Consider the following 16,898-nt stretch of genomic DNA (forward strand, 5'->3'; position numbering starts at 1 on the left):
CCAGTTACAGTCCGCACACTTGGCGAGTGTTGGAGAGTTCACAAATTGAAATTTTAAAACAGGCTTAAGGGAAACGAGAATCAAACTGGAATGAACACTCTAGCAGTCTGTTCTTCCAGGCGTGACCCCAGTCACTCTTTTGACACGGTTTGCAAACCGCTGCTCTTTAGAGTCCATTGGGAGTTTTATGCTTGGGTGGGCAACCATACTGAGGCAGACATTTAGTTTTTTGGTTGCAAGAGGCTGCAGTCAAATACAAGTAATCATGGAAAAATAGGCAAAGATTACACGGAATTTGGTGAACTGGGAATTCAACAGTAAAACAGTTGGATAAGCATGCTCATTTGGATAGAAGATAAGCCAGGTATCGAGGAGTGTACATGTGGGAAAATGTGACTTGTGGAAGGCTAGTAATTGTGCCAGATATCCATACTTCCAGAATACCATGATGGAACTCAAAATATTTGTTCTTTTAATGCTCAGAAATAATCTCAAGCCTTCCACTGATGACTTCTTTGTATATCTCAGTGTTCACATTATAGACAGGGCATCTGAACTTGTAGTGGTTTGATAGCTCCATCCTCTAACACAACCAAGCCAAAGATCCAGGAGGCCTTCTTTGTACTTGATGTGTCTGCAACTGGGAGAGCAATAGTGGATACAAGCCGGAACACTGGGCAACCTGGATTTGAAAATAGGTGGCGTTAGATGGAGTCAGTGACTTAATGTTCAAAAACTTCAAAGAAAATACCACCACACTATGGTGTGAAATTTATAGCAGTATCATCTTTTCAGTCTGTAGTACCAATTAAAGACATACTGTGGGGCTATTGTATAGAGTTTCACTTGTAAGCTGTTTCTGCTTACATGTTCATGTTTTGTTGACTAGTTTATTTTGGTAGAGGAAATAAGAATGTGTCCATTAGAACATAAATAGCTTAATTTAGAGTAACTTGCTAGTTTTTACTGGCTATTGGAATACTTGATTTTGACCAGTAATTGAGCTTATCTCCTGAGCTTCAACATCTATAACTTCTCAGTAATTTGCTCCAACAAAATTGTATGACTTGCAGAGTTGATGTTGTTCCCCCCGGAAGTTATCTGAATACTGAATTAAATGTAGTTACGTACTATTATACTTTTGAAATGTTGCAAGTTACACAGCTGGACTACAGAAACTAATTTATTTGTGAATTGCCTGGTTAGTACAAGAGAGGACAAACAAAAGCAGAAGTATTGGGTTAATTACTGTCTTCGTTAGAATTTGTGTGAAGCAGCAAACCTTTGAATTATTTTGTTTGTCTCATTATAGTTGTTAGACAAGTGCTTGATAATCCAATTGGTGATTAAAAACTTGGGAGGGTTTTTTCCCTCTGTGCCATCTTTTTAAGCACTTGATTCATGATTCAAGTTGGGCAAAACTTCAGTAATGATTAAAGTTCACAATATAAAAGCTTCAGTTCAAATATGTATATTTGGGGCTTCACAGAAGTCGCATTAACACAGCAGCTGATTAAACAGTGCTCCTGCATGTTGAACAGCACTTGGAGGAAGCACTGAGGGTTACAAGGTGTGCAGAACGTACTCTGGGTGGGGGACTTCAATGTCCACCACCAAGAGTAGCTCGGTAGCACTAATACTGACCAGCTGGCCGAGTCCTAAAGGACATAGCTGCTAGACTGCGTCTGTGGCAAGTGGTGAGGGAACCAACAAGAGGGAAAAATCTACTTGACCTCATCGTCACCAATCTACCTGCCGCAGATGCATTTGTATCGGTAGGAGTGACCACCACGCAGTCCTTGTGGAGACAATGCCCATCTTCACATTGAAGATACCTTCCATTGTGTTGTGTGGCACTACCGCCGTTCAAAATGGGATAGATTTCGAACAGATCTATCAACTCAAGACTGGGCATCCATGAGGCGCTGTGCGCCATCAGCAGCAGCAGAATTGTACTTGAACACAATCTGTAACCTCATGGCCCAATATATCCCCAACTCTACCACTGCCATCAAGCCAGGGGATCAACCCTGGTTCAGTGAAGAATGCAGGAGGGCATGCCAGGAGCAGCACCAGGCATACCTAAAAATGAGGTGTCAACCTGGTGAAGCTATAACACAGGACTACTTGCATGCCAAACAGCACAAGCAGCAAGTGATAGACAGGGCTAAGCGACCCCACAACCAATGGATCAGATCTAAGCTCTGTAATCCTGCCACATCCAGTCGTGAATGGTGGTGGACAATTAAACTACTCACTGGAGGAGGAGGCTCCACAAATATCCCCATCTTCAATGCTGGAGGAGCCCAGCACATCAGTGCAAAAGATGAGGCTGAAGCATTTGCGACAATCTTCAGCCAGAAGTGCTGAGTGGATGATTCAACTCTGCCCCCTCCGGAGGTCCCCAGCATCACAGATGCCAGTTTTCAGCCAATTCGATTCACTCCACATGATATCAAGAAACAGCTGAAAGCACTGGACACTCCAAAGGCTATGGGCCCTGACAATATCCCAGCAATGGTACTGAAGACTTGTTCTCCAGAACTTGCTGCGCCCCTAGCCAAGCTGTTCCAGTACAGCTACAACACTGCCATCTATCCGGCTAAGTGGAAAATTGCCCTGGTCTGTCCTGTACACAAAAAGCAGGACTAATCCAACTTGGTCAATTACCGTCCCATCTGCCTACTCTCGATTATCAGTAAAGTAATGGAAAGGGGGATCAACAGTGCTATCAAGCGGCACTTGCTTAGCAATAACCTGCTCACTGATGCCCAGGGCCACTCAGCTCGTGACCTGATTACAGTCTTGGTTCAAACATGGACAAAAGAGCTGAACTCATGGGGTGAGGTGAGAGTGACTGCCCTTGACATCAAGGTAACATTTGACCAAGTGTGGCATCATGGAGCCCTAGCAAAACTGGAGTCAATGGGAATCAGGGGTAAACCCTCCGCTGATTGGAGTCATACCTAGCACAAAGGAAGATGGTTGTTGTTGGAGGCCAATTATCTCAGCTACAGGACATCACTGCAGGAGTTCCTCAGGGTAGTGTCCTCGGCCCAGCCATCTTCAGCTGCTTCATCGGTGACCTTCCTTCCATCATAAGGTCAGAAGTGGGGATGTTTGCTGGTGATTGCACAATGTTCAGCACCATTCGCGATTCCTCAGATACTGAAGCAGCCTATGTCCAAATGCAGAATGACCTGGACAATACCCAGGCTTGGGCTGACAAGTGGCAAGTAACATTTGCATCACACAAGTGGCAGGCAATGACCATCTCCAACAAGATAGAATCCAACCTCACCCCTTGATGTTCAATGGCATTACTGTCTCTGAATCGTCCACTATCAACATTCTGAGGGGTCCCATTGAACAGAAACTGAACTGGACTAGCCATATAAATACTATGGCTATAAGATCAGGTCAGAGGCTATGAATCATGTGACAAGTAACCCACTCCCTGACTCCCCAAAGCTTGTCCACCATCTACAAGGCATAAGTCAGGAGTGTGATGGAATACTCCCCACTTGCCTGGATGAGTGCAGCTCCCACAACACTCAAGAAGCTTGACACCATCCAAGACAAAGCCGCCTGCTTGATTGGCACCACATCCACAAACACACACTCCCTCCACCACTGATGCACAGTAGCAGCAGTGTGTACCATCTACAAGATGCACAGCAGGAATTCACCAACGCTCGTTCGACAGTACCTTCCAAACCCATGACCACTACCATCTAGAAGGACAAGGGCAACAGATAGATGGGAACACCACCAACTAGATGTTCCCCTCCAAGTCACTCACCATGCTGACTTGGAAGTATATTGCCGTTCCTTCACTGTCGCTGGGTCAAAATCCTGGAATTCCCTCCCTAACAGCACCTTGGGTGTACCTACACCACATGGACTGCAGCGGTTCAAGAAGGCAGCTTACCACCACCTTCTCAAGAGCAACTAGGGATGGGCAATAAAATGGTGGCCCAGCCAGCGAAACTCTCACCCCATGAGTGAATTAAAAAAAAGCATAATATCACATTTGTTTACGCTGCTCAAATGCACTTCAGTCTCTGTTTCAACTTACTGCATCCTATAAATAAGTCATTCTAGTTGTGCGATCGAAGTCCCTTATTATTCCTTTGCTCAATTGAGTGAAGGGAGCTATTTATCTTTCAGAAAAATCTCCTGTTTTCTTAATCCGATTTAAAACCATTACTCTCTCTCACCCTGGCTGTTCCCCCTAATGTGGTCCTCGTCCCATAAATCCAAGGGACTTGAATGGACATGATAGTTAATGCTTTAATCATAGACCACCAGATTTGACTGGCATGTATAAAACAGTCACGTTCTACTGTTGTCAGTTAGAACTATACACTGTTCCAGGATCATCCTGGAATGCTAAGATAGCTCCTGGCTTTTATGCTCTACTGCATACTGTTGCCTTAAATACCTCTTCCTGCCTCTCCCACCCTCACCTCCAACAATTGTGAGTAGCTCTTTAACACTGAATGGTACCCATCTGATCAGCTGCCCATGCTGCTTTCCCCTCTTCCCTCCAGCCCACTGGGCCAGCACTAAGGTTCCCCCTGCCCGAACCCAAACTTATAACTTGCCAGAGCTCATCCTGTCCATGGGATGGACCTCCTCTCTCAACCCTATTCTCACTGAGCTCCTAACCACCTAATGTTGCTACCTGGCTCCCATATTGTTAATGGTTCGTTCTCTCTCTCTCTCTCATTATTTATCCCTTACTGGATAAGCATAAATTCTCTCCTGCTGGACATTGGAAAGACTGAAGCCGCTCTTTGGTTCCTACCAAAAATTCTGTTCCCTAGTCACCAACTCCACCATTCTCCCTGGCATTAGTCTGAGGCTGAACCAGATTGATTGCAACCTTAGAATCATATTTGGCCCCAAATTTACCCGTGCTGTCACGTGTCACGTGTCTGTGTTCCCCTAATTTTGGCCCCTTGAGCATCCCTGATTTCATTCACTCCACCATTGATGGCGGTACCTCCAGCTGCCTGGACTTTAAGCTCTGTAATCCCTAAATGTCTGCTCCCCGCACCCCCCCCCCCCCTCCCCCAACCCTCCCTCTCTTCTCATTCAACATGTTCCTTTTAAACTTAACTTTTTTTTTTGGCAAGCTTTTGGTCATCTGCCCTAATATCTCCTTATTTGACTTAGTATCAAGTTTTGTTCATTTTTCTGTGAAGAGTTTTGGAATATTTTGAGGGCCCAAAGTTGAAGGTATGATTATAAATACAAGTTGCTGTTATTGTGAAAGGCAAATTAAGCCATTTAAAATTTACAACAGACATCAAATTTGTTTCATAACCTGATAGATGTGTATATTAGTTTGTAGTTGATGGAAACTTATGTTACTTCACCTAGGAATAACTTTTCAGTGATTGAGCTGGGATAGTGGTATAGTTTTGAGTGAGCGTTGAGGAGATGGCGGGGGGGACGTGTAAAATTGAGTGGGATGGTGGGGTTGCCATTCCCATAATCTTCCTGTTTCTGCTAGTATTCCACCAGTGACTCAGGAGATGGTGGACAGTCCACTCACCCTTGGACCAATTAATGTCACTTAGGGACCCCTTCCTGCCACCGTCCATATGTTACCAGTGGTGGATGGGTATCTTGTTACCTGGGGAGGCTGCCCAGTAAAACTGGGAGGCCTCCCTGCAGCTTGGGGGTGAGGTGGGGATTTTCCTGATTGGGTACCCCGTGGCTGGAGGAGGGCCTCCTGAGTTGCAAGGGCTGCTCCCACTGGAAGACTTCTCCCTCCCCTTCCCCCTTCTTGCCCCTTCATCGGGCTCTGGTGATCTCTGCCCCAATCTTTACCCCGGGCCTCTTCAGTGGTAGCTGGCATGGGGCCTGCTGCAGCCCCAGCAGTGATTACTGCTCCTCGTGATGCTGCCGGGACTTGAACTGCCAGTCATGTGATTGGTCAGTGTTTCTTGGAGGCGCAACATCCTGCTTCAGAGGGGCTGAAGCCATGACTGCAGGCAACTAATTGCCTGAAGAGCATAAAGTTCAGTCATGGTTCGCAGAACCAACAGGCATGCTTGCCCTCACCTTTCCAACTTGTGGGTGGGGCAAGAAATCCTTGCCAATATATGCACTTTGTTGTCTAATGGTGGGGAAGAAGGCTGTGGTGATGGGAGCCTTGGTTTAGTGAAACGTTGTCATGTTTCCACATTAGTCATGGGAACAGTACGATGGTGGCATTGATCAGGGAAGTCACTTTGGTGTATTTAGGAAATTTTTAAGTCCTAAGATCATTTGTTGAATACAATAGGATGAGGCCATAGTCGTGCCTTGTTCTGTAGCTCTCTATTTAATATTCACACTGAAGGATGAAAATTATAATACAATTGCTGGGTGTTATGGAAGTAATTGATATTTGGGGAGGTATGGTTGTAGTATCCTAAATGATATAATAGCTATAAATTGCAAAAGTGTGACACAACTTTAAAAATATTTCGGTATTTGAATACAATACAAATGTAGTAATAACACTGCAGCATTTAATAATTGAAATAAATCAAATTACATCCAATTTGAGAACTAATCAATTGCAAAGCATTATCAACATTTGGCATGAAACTATTGCTGAAAATCTTACTGGCACTTGGCTTTTTTTCTCTTTCTACCCTTGTGAAAAGTACAGCCGGCAAAGTGCACTTAACCCTCTCCTTTAATAGATGGTCCAAAAGTGGCTTTTTTCCTCCACTCTTCATATTTCCAGAAATACTGGCTGTCGTTTGGCATTTTCTTACAACTATGTGGCTGTAATGGGCACTTGAACCGTCTCAAATTAATAAATTCAATTTATCAGTTTGTTTCATCACCTCAAGTTGTCACCGCCACTGCCGGTACTTGGCCCTATATAGCTAAAATGCCCTCTTAAGGATTCAGAAGGACAAATCTGTACATTACAGATCTGCAGTGCAAGTCCATGCCTTGTACTCTGTTTCAACATGTTGTGCCTTTAAGAATTGCACCATCTCTCAAAAGGTAATACATTCCCATCCATCTAAACGTTCCCCCACTTGTACCTGGTAATCTCAAATTCAGTTTCTTAAATGCCCATGAGATCTCAATATGTAGTGATGGGCATGTGAAATTTTTGACACTATGTTCCTTTGAACTTTCAAAAAACACATGATTTACAGATTTGTCCTTCTTGGTTTGGGGTGCTTTGGAGAGCATTTTTGGTTGACAAAAATAAGACTCCATGAAAGAGAGTCATGTTTCCATGTTGGTCATGAGCAAAGCACAATATATTTATTATTTTATATCCTAAACATATCTGTCAAATATAATCGGATAAGCTGGATTCAGGTCTCCTTCTGAATCAGGGTGAATTACTGGCAGTAATAGATGTTTGCCGTCATGGTTTGGAATAAGAGACAATTAAATAAATTAGTACATGGAAGTTTATTGATTTAAGTGCAGTTTAATCTATAATGTAAAATAAACCCAGTGATATGTCTGAATGAGAATATTTTCTGACTAACTCCTGTCAGTGATGCTTCTCTTGTTTATTGAGGGACATTTAGAGAAGAAAAAGTATGAATAAATGTTTTTAGTTCATGCTGGAGTTGAAATCTACGTTTTACCTTTTGTGAATCAAAGGATTTATTTTGTGTTAATTAAAGCTTATTCTTTACTCTGTACTTTTTGCATTTTCTATTTCAGTGTTGCATTTCAGAATTAGTTTGTGGAATAAATCAGTTAATCATTTTTTCCCCTAATTTGGAGTGTTACATTTACTTCAATGGACTGAGTTAGTAATTTTTCCAGTTTGAAGTATTAACTTTTGACAAATAACAGCAAAATACTGCAGATGCTGGAGATCTGAAATAAAAACAAAGTGCTGGAAAACTCAGCAGTTAGAAACAGAATTTATACTTTGAGTCTAATATGACTCTTCTTTGGAACCCTGCTCGGAGTTGTATTGGACCCAAAACATTAATTCTGTTTCTCGCTCCACAGATGCTGCTAGAACTACTGAGTTTTTCTTCTAATAGTTTTTGACCACTCGAGTTGCTATGTCTGAACAGACAATACTGGTCTCTTTGTTTTTCCCTCTCCTTCCTAGGCACAGAACAATGGCCTCCGGGTGTCTCTTTAAAATACGTGGGAGGTGACCAATTTGGGCATGTTAACATGGTGATGGTCCGGTCACTGGAACCTCAGGAAGTTACCGATGTCAGTGTTCAGATGCGAAGTCCAACTACGCCAGCAATGTACCAGGGACAGTGGCGCATGTGTACAGCTACTGGGCTTTACTTTGGAGGTAATGAGATAAAATGAGCCACCTACCCTTGTATTTTCTTATCCAAGTAATAAACAATAATTTGATTATCTCTTCTGTGGGCGAAAGTTCCATAAGTCTGAGTGTGTAGAATCAGATTTTTGGGGATCTGGGCTTTCAAAAAATGGCTATTATAAGTATTGTACAAGGCCAATGAACCTGTGATAAATGAGCAAGTAATTGCATTGCATTAGTACATACATTCTGTTGTTAAAGGGTATTCTTGCATTTCTGTGGCTTTTACATCACTGGAACTGGGGTGTCCAAACTATAATCTGTCAGTCATACCTGGCCTATGAATCCTGATAATCTGGCCCATGAAGTTGAGGTAACTCTTTCTTGTTGCAATTCTGTTTGTTACACTGTTATGACGTGGCAGATGTGGTGTGCTAGGCGGACCAAATCCATAAGGGAAACTTGGTTGTGTTATCACAATGGTTTTGCAATTTGTATTTATTACGAGATGTGTCCATTGAATTCAGAAGTAATGCATACACTGAGACCTTTAACGATTTAAAATATTAAATTAAAATGTTTATTAACAAAATAAAAGATTTCAAGTACATACAAATGACTGCAATTACTACTATACCAAATGCTAAAATTCCTAATTGACCTGACTCCCAGATACACCCCTCCTTTAAGGCAACAGTCCAAAATAGATTTTAGATTTAAAACAAAACCAGCAAGTTAACACAATACCCACTTGACAGTGGAATTTCCAATGGCTTCCTCAACTTAAGTCACTTTACACAGCAGACTTATGCACAAATGGCTGGAGTCTTGAAGGCTGTTTCTCACACTCCTGTTAGATCTTATGTGCCCTCTCCTCACATAGCCTTTCGTTCTCCTTTATATATGTTTCTCTCTCTTTTATTGTAAATTCTGTTGTTCCATATGTCTTTGAAACTGTATCTCCCTCATAATATAAAAACTTTCATGTTGCCAATATTGTCAGTAGCCTTTGGGAAAAATAAACACATTCCTTAACCTTGCTTATCTGGCTAGTTGTTAAACAGACTAACATCCCTTTGAAAAAACAATCCCATATCTAAAAATGGAAATTCCCTTCACACCTTACATGCTAAGCCAGCATCCATGTTCACTCGTTAGCATCTCGAGCACATTTCTACACCTAGCTTCTTTTGATGATTTCAAGCTTGCAATCTGCTTGACTCCAAATGTAATTAAATAAACCAGACAGAACCACCTATACCTACACCTATAAACCTACTTCACAATAAACCAGAAAAAAATTGAGAATTATTATACTTTCGTAACAACACAGTTGGTCTTTTTTTTTAACTTTGTTTGCCTGGAAGTTTTGCAGAAGGTTTTTCTTGACAACGTTGTCTAATGAGTGGATAGATCCTCAATCAGAACAGTAAGACCTGTTTGTATCTGCAACTTGAGATATAATTAGATTAATGGGACATTTATATTTAGCTTTATAGCTAACCCCTAAGGCTCCATAGTATGCACCTATGCTGCCACAAAGAGAAAAAAAGCTTTGATATGCTTCTAGAAAAATTCTGATCCTTCATCATTCTACAATTTTGCCTCCTTTCGATTTTAATAGGATAAATATTTCAGCTTTACAATGTTTGTACACTATTTTAAACTTGGATGGTATTCTTCTGTTTTGCCTGCCCCCCACCACTCCCCTCTACTACTTAATCCTTTCCCTCCTACTTAATCCTCTTAAATAAAGTCAAGTCTTTTTTTGTTCATAACATTTTTTGATAAAGATCACCATTTGGTAAGATGATAGCCTGGTAGGAAAGCTTGTATCTTCCCAATGCTTTCGTGTAAGAAGCTGTGATGTTCTGTGCATTTCAGCTCGGTTCACCCTTGAGTCCTTTCATCACTCCTGCTTACTTCTTTCATGCCCTTGCTCCCTCCCACTTAGCAAGATGTTAAATACACAAAATGTAACAGGTTTAGACAGATTCTTGAATATAGAGGATAGCATGTTTTCTTCTGCATTATGCTCACTCTTTATTCGGAATTTGTCAAATTGTAGAAAATTACATTTTAACATTTTGTGAATCAGCATAGAAAGAGAGCACTGCTGCTGTAATTAATGCCAACATTTATTTCAATTTCCCAGAGGAGCTACTCTGGACTTGAAATAAACGTAAAATTTAAGAGAATAAATCTGGCAAACATCACTATTAGATTGTGTTATTAAGCAACTGATGCAACAGCTTTGTTAATATGGCTGTTCTTGCCCCTTTAGTTCCCAATATAGTCGAGGTGGACAATTTTGCAAATGGCTAAATAAGCATCACTCCAAAAAGAATGTTGGCAGAATGATGAGTTATATCTATGATTTTGTAATGTGATAAATTCATTCCCTTAACAGTATTGCTTTTGAAGTAGCGCAGACTGGGCTACGCACTGTAAGGAAACACTGGGATGAGAGTCATCTCTTGGTTGTGCTTGTGTGTCTCCTCAGTGATTATAGAATGATATTTGAGACTTGGGAAAAGGTTCCCTTGTGCATTTTTAGTTGGGGCCCGTGCATGGCATGGAATGATGAAAAAATCCTTCTCGAGGAAGTCTTTCCTGCTTAATTCCTCAGTGGGTACTAAGCAGGAAAGAAACTGGTTTGATCTCAGGTCTGTAGTGGTAAGATGCCATAGTTGATGTAAATGCTTCTGAGTAGAGCAGTGAAGGGGGAGAGGATGTGGCTAAGGCCCTGATTGCAGTTTAATGACTGTGTCCCTCCCTTTGTTGAAAGTAGATGTATCACTATGAAAGTAAAAGGCTATGTTTGGCTGTGGTGCTCCTTCATAATTAAACAGTGTTGCCATCATTAAAGATAAGCTCCTTGGAAAGGCCACATGTTGTCAGTCGAAGTCTGCCTCTTAAGGAAACGGCAGAAAATTGGCAGCAAAGGGAATCAGATTGAATTATCCCTCCTCTTAAAGCAATATAATATAAAATTTGGAAATCTAATATAAAAAACTGTTGCCATTTCAAGCACAGCCCTTTAGAAACATTTTTCCTTTCTTTTCAGATGCTACCTGACTTTGAGCATTTGCACTACTGGCTGTCTTTATTCCTCCTTTTTCCTGTCCCTTTCCAAACAGGCTTTTCCCCAGGGCAACAAATAAGTCAGAGAAAGAAAGATAGTTTGCAATTCTTATGCATACAATATTTATAATCTTAACTGGAAGCTCATTTTTATATATTTTCAAAAAAACGTTTGCATGGGGTGGAAAATATTTAAATGTAAGTTGTACTGAGTTCTGTGGGTTATTAGTGTTTTACAAAAACAATTTTAACTCTAAAAGTCATAATTGCCATGCTTATCATAATTCCATGCTTTTGTGTCACTCTCAGATGTGATTTGGGTGATTCTGAGTGTTGAAATCGGAGGCCTTTTAGGAGTTACGCAGCAGCTTTCTTCATTTGAAACAGAATTTTCTTCACAACCCTGTCGCAAGATTGAAGGCAATTTTAACCCTTTCGCTTCACCACAGAAAAACAGGCAATCTGAAGACAACAATGTGAAGGACCCCGGGGGCCAAAGTACAAATCCCATTAGTAAAAATTCATGGGGTCCAACTGAAGACCAAAATGAACAAGATCAAAATGGACTGTCGCAGAACTCTGTAAATATCTCCCCTAACAGTCACTCTAGCAACTTATCAGTGGTGACTTACAGTCAGGTAAATACAGAATGATTTATTTTGTTTGTCCTTTTTTCTATTTTTTATATGCATGTGTGAGTGAGCTTATGAAGTTGAGGGATGATAGTGTTGGGAGAGAACTGTTTCCCATTTTATACCTTGAAGCACCATTTGAAGATCCCTAGCTCAGGTCATTCTGCAGGCCAGATGTCATAGGAGCCTGACTCTGTTTTTACTCTTGATGCAAGTGAACCTTAACTTCAGAAGCGATTGCTGGATTAGTGAGGTTGTGTTAAAATTTGAAAGTGGCTTTTCTCATCTTATACTGTAAAATTGGAGCTGAACTACCCAATTTGAAGTACTCTTGCCATTTGAGGGTGAAAATCTGTTTTATCTTGGATTGTAATGATGCATTGTATTGGTAAGCTTTCTCTCTTATTTTACCCCCTGGATAACAACAAATATAGATGGCTGCATTTTCTGTGACCTGCAATTTGACATAAAATCCCTTTGAGTGCTATTTTCTTGACACGGGAGGTGTACCACATTTTGCATCCTTAGCTTCATAAGAGTATTTGAATGCTTACAGAGGCTGAAGAACACAATTGTATGTTAATAGTGTTCTGTAAATAAAATGAAAAATCTCAACTTTGTTTTATAATTCATTTTAAGTTTCACTGTTTTGATTCTTAACTGTCTTTTTCTAGTTTGGTATTTTACCTGTTTTCTTCCTTAATCTGCCCAGTTCAAACTGCTTTCTCTCAGTCATGAGTGTGATACACTGCCTGTAGCTGAATCCTTTGCATCTGTTATTCATACTAATCCCGTTTCAGATGATCTTGGTCTTTTCCTTGCCTTAAGCATAGTGCAATGTGTGGTCCCAAATTGGTGCAAGTGAGTTGGCTTGTCTGTTACTTGTGGTCCTTCAGCTGAGGATCCAACTTCCCTTGTTGGCTACACTATAATATACCGAAATTTTTTTTTTGGAATTTGAAAATCTTCTTCCTTGTGTGAAACCCAGAATTGGTATAATCCTGAAATGCCAGTTTTATAAACTGGGTAAACACATATACTTAGCATGCTCTTTATTAAGTGTGGATAATATTTGGAGACTTCATGTGGATTACCTTTAATTAGAGATATTTTCCCCCTCTCCAAGACCCTTAATGCCTCATCGTTACTTTGGACAGAAGGGAGGCTGTAGGAAACGGTTTTTAAACAGTAGGGAGATCCCAGGTTGAAATGCTGGTCTGTGCTGCTCGCCAGGTTTCACCAGGGCAATGATGAGTCAAAAAGAACATTATTATTAGCTGTGTTCTCAGCACAAGGAAGGAAAAAGTTTCTTGGGGTTTATGCCCTTGAGCATGAATTAATAACCAATCTGGATGCAAAGGGGAAGACTGGAGAAGGATTCGGTCCCCTTCTGCTGATTCTGCCCTCAGATAAACAGGTTTCTACATGTTGTTATTGTGTAGGTACCAAGGTCAGCTGGTGCTCGGGGAGCCATATTCCACTGTAATTCATAGCTGGTCAGGGCAGGAGTGTTAAGGAGGGATGTTTAAGAAGAAAGCTCTTCACAAGATTGTTCTTTTTGATTTTAATTTTGAAAAAAAATGCAGAATAAGGTAACAGAAAATCCAGTTTCAGTTCTGCCCCATTCATCAAAATGATTCAAATAAAAGTCTGAACAGGCAGTGCACTTGATATTTTACAGAGACAACTTGAGTACATTTTTCATTGAAAGAAATACTCCACATGGCAGAAATATGTATTGCATCAGCAGCAGTAAAATGACCTATGAGCTGACTGGCCCCAAACATAGGAGGACAGGGAAACCTCTGCAGAGCTGTCTGAGTGAAATAAAAACTATCTTCATATGAGGCCCTTCTTGTAAAGATTATCTTTGTCCTTCTTTCAAATAACAGGATCATAATGATATAATGTTCAAGATAGTATGGTTTAGGGATGTGATGGGAATAGCTTAAAGCAATATTAGCATGATCAGTATAAACTGCAACTTGAAATATCCTTTAATTTAATTGTGAAAAATTGTAAGGATTGTGCCTTGTCTTTGTATGTTGATATACCAGTGCTGTCGGCAACTGAAATCACTTTAAATGCCCAGCTGCTAAAAGGTGTTATGTTTCCCAAGTACTACTGTATTAGATGGAGTACTGTAGTTTTTGATTTACTGTAGATGGCATACTGGCGTGGGACAGTGAAATGCATACATTTCCAGTGCAAGTTCTTGATCATATCTATTTGGTGTTAAATGTCTATTTTGAATGTGAAAACTGCCAATGTGAATGCACTGCAAAGAAAGTCTGTGGCCTAGCCAGCGATGTCCACATCCCAGGAATTAAAAAAAAACACCTAAATGGTTTCCTTCGCTCATGGGCCAAATCATTTTGATGATACCAGTTCTGAGTAAGTTTCTTGATTCGCCCAACTGAATCATTAGATTGACTTCTCACCCAATTCTGTTTCTCCGTAACAATATATTCCTTTATTCCTTTTTTTTTTGCTGTAATGTGGTGTTTGGAAGCTAATTGGCAAAGCAAAGTAGCATTTCAATCTCTAGGAGAATGTCTGATGACTAAACCCCCACTTCTCAGTCGTTGTAGTGTTTATCAGCTCTAACTTTGACTTCAGACTAGTTTTCCAGGTCAAGAATATTCCTGATATAACTGTGTTTAAGTCTCTCGCAAATATTTTCCTGATGTTGTCATATGTTGCAGTTATAACTTAGATTGGACGTTGCAAATGGAATTTTCTTAACAGCTGTAGTGTAAATAATACCATTGGGTGTTTTGACAAACAGTTTTATTTATTTAATAAGGGAGCTTGCATTAGTGTGAATGTGATAAACTTCTACCTCTATAATTGCAGGACCAAATCCTGTCAGAGGCTGGGTTCAACACACCTGAAGTGACAAGTTTGTAAGAATTCATAATTAATTGAACACAATCCTATTGATGATAAACAACCAGCCTTATTAAGGCAAGAAATTCTCCATGAAGGTCTCGTTTTAATCAGCATGAAAGACGTAAGGGATTCTCCAAATGCTTGCAGGGCAGGGGAGAAGAGAAGAAGAATAACATTAGTTTAACAGCTTGGGTTTCAACATTGATGTTGATAGTAGCTACAGTATAACCCTTTAAGGTCATATCTTACTATTTTCCTCTCTGCATTCCCTTTCTCTGCTCGGAAGGCTTACTTTGTGAGTCTTGGGTCATTTTCACAAACTACAAAGCCAAACAGATAAAAGCCCTTAGTGCTTAGAATGGCTTAATTGTAGATCAGTTAATAAAGAGGTCACTGAAATGCAAAAAAAAAGTTGTACATGAAAAATTACGAGAATCCACTTATGGCACGCATTGCATTTTTAATTCTGAGTTCACAATCTTGATCTGACCTAAGTAATTCTGAGCTGCTAATTGCTTCCTCTCAATACTATATTATGCTACAGGAAGTGATATTGTATATTGTTTTGTGTGCTGTACCATAGTGTAATATATAAGGTTATGCCTGTAATCTTCACTTGCTCAGTTCCCAGTTGGAAATGGAAGTGCATGGGAGAGAAGGTGGTTTGTAGCAAAACATCTGGGATCTTTGGAATGAGCAGTGGTAAATTAGAGAGCAATTGGTTATTTTAAAATTCTACATAAAAGTTCTTCAAAGTAAGCTTCTTAGTGTGTATTGTGACCAGTCCCTTGAGGAATTGACTTGAGACTAGAATCTTTCAAAAGACAGAAAGCCATTATCAGGATTGAAGGAATTTACTGATGTCCCGGGTCTTAGAAAATGATTATTGTGCTATTTTGGTGAATTTTTGATTACTCTGTCCAGTACAAGCTCAATTCGTATTGGGCAGGCTAAAAACTTCTGAGGACGCCTTTTTTCCATGGATGACTTAGACTTTTATGAAGTTATGAGCAGCCTCTTTATTTCAGTGCTGCGCAGTTGAATCTGTCCACACGTGAGCATTTTAATTACTCCTCAGGTCTAAGCACATTGTTCCCTCCCTCATTTATTTCCCCCTTCCTCTTTACCCCTCTTTGGTTTACCTTCTCTTGCCTACCTTCTGTCTCTCATCTAGTCATATCGCCTTTCATTTCTCCCCAATCTAACAATTTGACCTCGCCACTCAATTACTACCCCACCTCATGACTATTCCTTCCCACTCTCTTGCGTCCACCCCAGGCTTGAATGCCTCTTCAATAACTCACAGCTTCCCTTTGTCAGGATTCTCCAAAGGTCCCATCGAGGCACTTGTTGCTGCCTCCTTAAAAGTAGCAGTTGCAACTCCTGCATTCTCTTGGGGCCTAATCTCATCAACCTTTCTGTCTCACTCACCCCACCTACCACCAACCTCTTGTTCTGCACTAGCAGATCAACAATCACTGTATCTTCCTCCAGAATGTTTGTTCATTGGAAACAATATCCTTATCGTCCACAACCTTATTGTGGGTGATTGCATTGAAATCATCTCATTGACAAAAACTCTTCCACTCTTCCTGATTCCACCTTTTTTTAAGCACTTGCCTTTATCCAACCCTCGCCTCCTTTTTAACAATAAGATCTTGTTCTCCCCACCCACCTAAGTTTGTCATCAAGATAGCCTCATTCCTTTCCTCCCATATACTCTGCACTGAGTGCCTCCTTATCCTTGGTGATTTCAACCTCCATCTCAACTTGGCCCCTCTCTTGTGTGCGCTGTCTTTTTTTCCTCCGTTAATATTTCCATCCGTTTAAACTGTCCTAACTGTATTCAGTTATGCCATTTTCTCCTTCCCCGAGCTCTGAACCTTGATCTTTCTCTCCTATCTCCCTTGCCTCACTGAGCTCATATTGGCAGTCTCCTGCTCTCTCAACTGTATTGCAACCAAATTGCTGACCACTCGATCATCCTTCCCAGAAACTGTTAGCTGACATTGCAA

General features: G+C 40.7%; 1 protein-coding gene across 11 annotated transcripts in view; it reads left to right on the forward strand.

Annotated features, from left to right (window-relative positions):
• The window catches only part of ilrun (inflammation and lipid regulator with UBA-like and NBR1-like domains), a 111,097-nt gene that overhangs the window by 39,229 nt on the left and 54,970 nt on the right, over positions 1 to 16,898 (forward strand). For 10 of the 11 annotated variants that reach the window (XR_013577295.1, XR_013577297.1, XR_013577296.1 and 7 more), the window contains 2 exons: positions 8,105 to 8,302; positions 11,669 to 11,997. Coding sequence is in view for 8 of the 11 variants with exons in the window: in XM_078546737.1 (XP_078402863.1) it covers positions 8,105 to 8,302; positions 11,669 to 11,997 (527 nt within the window). In the remaining 3 variants the exon portion in view is untranslated. Of the gene's footprint in view, positions 1 to 8,104; positions 8,303 to 11,668; positions 11,998 to 14,847; positions 15,000 to 16,898 lie in introns of those variants that run through there. The other variant, XM_078546735.1, reaches the window with a different exon arrangement.

The sequence above is a fragment of the Cetorhinus maximus genome, chromosome 8, assembly GCF_964194155.1.
Source record: "Cetorhinus maximus chromosome 8, sCetMax3.hap1.1, whole genome shotgun sequence".
Classification (NCBI taxonomy): Eukaryota; Metazoa; Chordata; class Chondrichthyes; order Lamniformes; family Cetorhinidae; genus Cetorhinus; species Cetorhinus maximus.